At 37.5% G+C, this 6925-nt stretch overlaps 2 protein-coding genes across 2 annotated transcripts; both read right to left on the reverse strand.

The window, feature by feature from the left end:
• Positions 1-491: 491 nt before the first annotated feature.
• LOC124900002 (cysteine-rich receptor-like protein kinase 25) lies at positions 492-2487 on the reverse strand. Its single transcript, XM_047415143.1, has 3 exons — positions 1797-2487; positions 1214-1371; positions 492-710 (listed from the first exon to the last, which is right to left on the reverse strand). The coding sequence occupies exons 1-3, from the start codon at positions 2005-2007 to the stop codon at positions 507-509; spliced, it is 573 nt and encodes a 190-aa protein (XP_047271099.1). The 5' UTR covers positions 2008-2487; the 3' UTR covers positions 492-506.
• Positions 2488-4872: 2385 nt separating this feature from the next.
• Positions 4873-5934, reverse strand: LOC107856676 (class V chitinase-like). Its single transcript, XM_016701649.2, has one exon. It carries the CDS (start codon positions 5932-5934, stop codon positions 4873-4875), a length of 1062 nt encoding a protein of 353 aa, XP_016557135.2.
• Between the last annotated feature and the right edge of the window lie 991 nt (positions 5935-6925).

Consider the following 6925-nt stretch of genomic DNA (forward strand, 5'->3'; position numbering starts at 1 on the left):
AAGAGCCTCACATGGCTTCACTAGACTTCAAGATTCCAACAACACAAGATTAACAAGATTACAAGAGGGATAGTAACTTGACACACAATATTCAATGATCTAAGGACCCTAACAAGAGAAAGGACCCTAAGATTAATGAATAGTAATACCAAGCTCTTACTTGGACCAAGAGGAACTCAAAGAACCCCAAGACCCTAGTTTCTAGCCAAGAGACAACATTAGTATCACTCTACTAGTGAGTTTTCAGAATTAGGGCTTCTCCAATGAAAGAGAGAAGTTCCAATATATTACAAAGTGTTTGTTGTCTTTCAAAATATGAATGAACTAACTCAAAAATAAGCCTAACACTATCTATTTATATTAGTCCACAAAGTGAGATAACAAATGACCATCCTACCCTTGCCAAGGGGTGGCCTTGGAGTGTAAGTTTATTACACTTCAAGGCTCCTTTTCACACTTAAAAACATTTAATCCATTGGAAGGCTCAAGTACCAACTCACACACGGTCATTTGCATGAACATATCTTGGAGTTTTTGTAACTCCCGAGCTTGGCTACGTGTGAATGATCGTGAACTTGTTGGACAGCTTGTAAAACTTGTTGGACAGCTTGGTACACCCGTATCACTTCATTTTCAAATTCTTCCAATCCTTGAGATGAAGTCTCTGATAGCCTTTTCACTGCTATTTCTTTCCCATTTCTCAACTTTCCCTAATGATTTAAAACAAAAAAAATTGGTATATGCATAAAAGATAATTTGGAATTCATCAAGTATAGAAAAAACTACAAGTAAAAGTTCTAAGCTAATCAAACAATTCACTTTGCTTTCGAGAGCCAAACAGTATAAGTTTGAAGAAGAAAAAAACAGTTACATCTACTATTCAAAAACACTTATTTCCTAAAAGAAAAAATTTACTCCTCTGTTTAAAAAAGAATGACTTAATTTCCTTTTTAATCCGTTTAAAAATGAATGAACCCTTTTTTTTTTGGCAATATTTTAATTTCAACTTTCCACATGGCATGTTTAGGGCCACAAGATTAAAGGGCATTTTGGTACATTTGATACAACTTTAATTTAAGGTCACAAGATTCATAAGTCTTCTTTATTTTCTTAAACTGTGTATCAAGTCAAAGTAGGTTATTCGTTTTTAAACGGAGGGAGTAGCATTTTCAGTTTTTACTAATAGCAAATAAAATGTATATGTACAATGTACCTTGTAAACAGGTCCATAACCACCTTTTCCAAGCTCATTTTCAACTGAAAAATTATTAGTAGCTTCCTTCATCTCATCAAAGCTGAATACTTGCAAAGTTCTTGTTTCTTTCACCTCCTTTTTCTTCATTGTTTTTGCTTCCAATTTGTTCTTTGGCACTTCAAAAAAAAATTGATATATGAAATTTGTTATTTAATATTCATAACATTTGAGTGAATATCGAAGCATGTCATCTAGAATAAATATGAGTAGGTAGCGCTACCCCGAATTGGCCCTACCCAGCGCGAATTTGGATTAGTCGGGCTCAGTATGGGTACCGGACATCGAATGAAAAACCAAGAAAAAATATGAGATATCTTTAAATTAAGTTGTTTCGAGATAAAAAAGGCTTCTATCATTTTTTAAAGGACTAATAAGGAAATATTGACACATAAATTGGACAAAAAACAATTACACCCCACTATAATCCTACAAATAAGGTCTAGGAGTGTAGGATGTACAAAGACTTTACCCTTTCTTTATAGGATAAAGTGATTGTTTATGATACACTCTCGTCTGAAAAGAATGATATTTAAAGAATTACCTTGAAATTTGAGTACTTTTCTCCTTCGAAGACACCATACTGTAAAGAGAAGCAACAACAACATCAATGGACATCCCACTAGGATCAAAATGTGGACTAGTCCATTGAGTTTTTTCTTCTTGTGGGGTGATGTTGATGGATCAATAATTACTCCTCCTCCATCTTCAACTTCCAACAATGAAAGAAAAAGTTGTTGAGATATTTCATACATATAACAAGAATTGAATAACAAATTAAAGAACGATGTAATTATTTGTCATGGGGATATAGAACTTTTTATTGGGAAACATTTTATCTCCTTAGTTGGCCATTCATCGAATCATGGTTGATGTTAGTGGTTAGCAGTGTTAGTGGTGGAGACCAAAGAATTTGTGGTGGTTGACAATGTGTTGGTGGTAGTTGTCTGTTATGCTAGATGTGATAGTAGAGATGGTTGTCGGTAGGGAATGACCGCAGTGGTGATAGTGGAGGTGATAGCGGTGGTGGTGAATAGTTATAATGATGGAGGTGGTAGGTGTGGTGGCGAATGGCAATAGTTCTTGATCACATCGACAATTGTGGTTGACATTGGCGGTTGATGGTAGATGTAATTAGTGGTGGCGGTTGGTGATTGTGGATTAGAGTGATTGAAAAGATTATCTACACGAAAAATACCATTTAATGATATTAAGATTTTGTTTTAGATATTAATGATTAAGACCTATTCAAACCAAATAAGTGTTTAAATCTTAATATAAGAAAATGCACTTAATGACCTTATCTCCCTTTTTTTTTTTTTTTTTTTTTTTTTTAAAGCCCCCTCAATGGGGGGGGGGGGGGGGTTTGGCAGACCCCTACCAGTTCATTTCATAAGCTAAAAGAGTTACAAGAGGAGGAAGATTGTCCTTTCCTCTGTGGGGACTAAAGAGGATGAAAATCTCACCCTTAAACAAGAGGTGCCCTATGCTGGTGCATGTTGCCAGAACTAAGACAAACATTATCAGCTATGTGTATAGCAAGAGTCCAAAAAATCATATTGGAAATTGAAAAGCTCTTTTTTTATTTCTGATCCTAAAATTCGGAATGCCATTTTGATCATTCTTCAAGGCAACTTTCACTTGTTTTGACAGAGAAATAATGCCTGTAAAGAAGGTTTCATGTTTCTTTAAAACTCCAGTGTTGGCTAGTAAGTCGGCAACCTCATTCGCTTCTCTAAAACAGTGGATTATATTGAAGTTACCACTCTCCATAATCCGTCTGATTTGTTTAACAATGTCTTGAACTTGCCATGCTTACCTCTTATCATATTAACCATGATCATTGAGTCAGATTCAACGATAACATTATGAAAGTGATTTGTAGCACACCATTGAAGTCCTTTCATAATCGCTAGCCCTTCAGCCATGTTATTACTACAAACTCCTAAGTATGCATGAAATGCCATTCTCATGTTACCCTGATAGTCTCTTAAGAATTCCCCCACCTGCTGCCTCTCCCCGGTTACCTTTCGAACAACCATCTGTATTAAGTTTAAGAAAGTTATCAGGAGGGTGTAGCCATTTAATGATCTTCGTAATTATAGTAGGTGTAGCACCATCAATTTTACTGCACATCTCCTGCCAGCTTCCCCTGAAATTGAGGCAGGGAAACTGCTTGTTTAGAATTAGCCCCATAAGCTTTGTAACCTGTTCCACAATTCTGTAAGTGGAGACTTTATTTCCTTCAAATCTAGCATTGCATCTACTCTCTTCCAAATCTCCCAGCAAAACACCGTCGGCAGACATTGATACATGGTCTCTTGAATTTTATTTTTGGTTTTGGTCAGCCACCATTGCATCACCACTGTTCTAATGGAACCATTGTTGAACTTAATTCCACATGAGTTGCCAAATGTTTTCCATAATCGCGCAATATCACCCTCCACAAAGAGATGTTGAATACTCTCTTCTTGATGACTTATGCAGCAATTACACATAGAAGGGCCATGCACTTTGAATCTCCTAACATTCTCATCAGTGGAGATCCTACTCCGTAAAAGTTTCATCATAAAGAATGCTACTTTAAAGGAATCTTAGGATGCCAGATGTTATAAGAGGTCATAGCTGAGCTTCTAGCATTTCTTAAGATCTTCCCAGCTGATTTACAAGTGAACTTACCGCTGATGATTTTATCATATTGATCTTTATGAATTTGAATTTTCATAATGTCATCAACAATGTTAGCAGGTAGTTCAAGTCTAAGATGACTTTCATCCCACTTTCCCTCTCTTATGAACTCAGCCACTTTGGTATTTTTTGATTTATGAACAAGATGAAGATGCTTGGCTATAGAGCCCTTTCCTGACCAGTTGTTCCACCAAAAGGACAAATTTCCCTTTCCTATTTTCCAAATCATGTGAGTTTCACATTTATCTTTGATATTCATAAGTCTTCTCCAAGTATGTGATTGATCTGGCCTACCCTTCCTAGCCACAGGGTGCAACCTCTTGCAATATTTAGCCTCAAGAAAGCTTTTAAGAAGAGAGTTACCAGTTCTAAAGTTCCACCAATTTTTAGCTGCAAAGGCATCACAAGAATTTTGAATACTTTTGAAACCCATTCCACCTTCTTTGGTAGGATAGCATAAATCACTCCATTTGAGCCAATGGTGTTTGTTTTTACCTTGAGTGTCTCCCCAAAAGAAATTGGCCATGACCTTTTCCTTGTGTTAAATAGTGGTTTTGGAGGCTGTATAACTGAGATAATGTGCAGAGGTAGAGAAGACAGAACAGCCTTGATCATCACTGACTTAGGCCTTTAATCTAATCAATGATAAGAGATGGACGTTTGACCTAACTCAACTCAAAAACTAACTCGTATCAATCAACTAAATCACCCATCCACAACTTATGTCCAAATTCGAACACCCTTCCGCACGCACTCAAACCTATCAACTAGCTTACCAACATAATATGGAAGCCCAACATCAAAAGACCTTTGACTATATCGAATACAGAATGCCTAAAGCAAAAAAAAAAAATGTAATTAGTTACCTCCTGTAGCAGCCTGAGATAGAACAGAATACCAGTCATATGAGACTTGCCATGCCACATAGCCTCTCAAATTCCCTCTTTTGCATAGGAAACTTTGGTTTTCACTGCCTCAACATCATCAAATCCAACCCAACTTGTCCCAACAGAGACATAATTCATCACATAAGTTGAATTATACGATGAATTATTAGCGCGGTATTTTATCATGTATGTCTTGATATTATTATCCCAACAATGCAAAATTACTCGCGAACGGCTCATTTTCAGACACATTATAGCAGGCCCTGCCCCTGTTGCCGCCGCGCCAATTTGGTTATTTTCTGGACTAACCAATGTCCAAACACAACCATAAAATGGCAATCCCAAAACAATCTTTTGACTAGGAAAACCATATTTGATCCAAGCATTAATCCCATAATCAGTGTTCAAATCACTATTTGGATCATACAATGCTGCAAAAGGGGATGTGTTATTTGTTGACCATGGTTCATAGTAATCAAATGCAAATACATGTAACCAATCCAAGTTTTCCTTCATTGACTCAATTGGATAAGTCCAATCTTCAATCCAAGGTGTGTTTTTGCTAATCATTGTTAATAAAAGTCGCGGATTTTTCGCTTGCTTGGACTCAAGATCAATAGCTACTCTCCAATCATCCAAAAGGGTAGCCAAATTCGACATTTCTTGGGACGAACTAGGCCAACTCCAGGTGAAATCAAGGCCATCAAAACCATACGATCGAGCGATTTCAATGGATGATTCAATGAAGAATTTTCTTCCGGTAATCAAGTTTGCATTGGACATTGTTCGGTTCATCTCAATTGATACAAGTGTTTTGATTGATGGATTTTTCTTCTTGACAATGCTATTGAAGTTTTTAACTGGCTCATCATCTGATGATATTGTGACATTTACTTGTTCTGTTGATGAATTATAGTACATATCAGCATAGCCGTAGATGAGGTGAGTGTATAAAGTTGAATTGATGCTTTCAATATTGGATGTTTCACCATATTGCCAATAACCAGCTTTTATCCATGTTTGATTATCTAATGCTATTGATTTGTGTAGTTGGTATTGAAGAATTGTGCTGAAGAAAAGAAGAATGGCAATGTCTTTGAATGCCATAGAAGAGGGGTACAAGAATAAATTAGTTGTAGTAACATACTAGAGAAACAGTTTACTTATATATAAATTCAGGATGTGTTTTGTATGAAGGAAAATATTTGGAAAATAAGTGATTTTCTTACTTATATTTTGGTATTTGGTTGGTAAGAAAAAGTATTGTCCCAAGAGTATCTATGCATAATCTAGGTAAATACTAATGACACCAAGCCCGACCACGATCTTAGATCCCAACTCCTGACACAGGATCCAGGACTCGTCCCCGACAACCGATTTGGAACTCGACCCCGCACCTGATATGGGACACGACCCAACCCAACACCAACCCGGTACCCAACCATGACTCATGTCTCCCCACTCAAGACCTAACCCTGACTCTTGACCCAATCAACTCACAGGACAACCCAAAGGCAAACTTCCTCATTCTAACACTCATGCTAGGGACTCGAAATAAACATTCGATCCAGGACTCGACTCCCAACTCGAGCCATGACCCCAACTTCCGATACTCAACTGCAATTACTAACCTGATCCCGGTCCTGAATCCTGACTCCTTACACGAAACCCAGCCACGACTTTCAACCTGGGACACGACCCCAACACTCGGCCTGAGACCTGACCTAGACACCTAACTTCCAACTCTCGAGTCAAGACCCCACCCTAACACCCCACATGGACCCGAGTTTAGGGTCTCGAGTTGAGGTCATGATTCTGGATTGAGGCTGTGTTTGAGATTGTGGTCTCGAGTAGAGGTCGACTTTCGAGTCTTATGCCTTGGATCTGGTTTGAGAGTCAGGCCTCGAGCCGAAAGTCCTGTATTAGCAATGGAAAAAATAGACTGAAAGACCCTCTCAAGTCTGTAATTAAATAAAGGCGACAAGTGGGTCCCACAATATTATTAAGTTAAAAAAGATAAAGTCACTTAAACAACTGGGACAGTTATTCGACAATTGCATTAGTTATCCCAACAATTATCAAAGTTGTCCAACAACTT

Source organism: Capsicum annuum, chromosome 7 (genome assembly GCF_002878395.1).
Source record: "Capsicum annuum cultivar UCD-10X-F1 chromosome 7, UCD10Xv1.1, whole genome shotgun sequence".
NCBI classification, from domain to species: domain Eukaryota; kingdom Viridiplantae; phylum Streptophyta; class Magnoliopsida; order Solanales; family Solanaceae; genus Capsicum; species Capsicum annuum.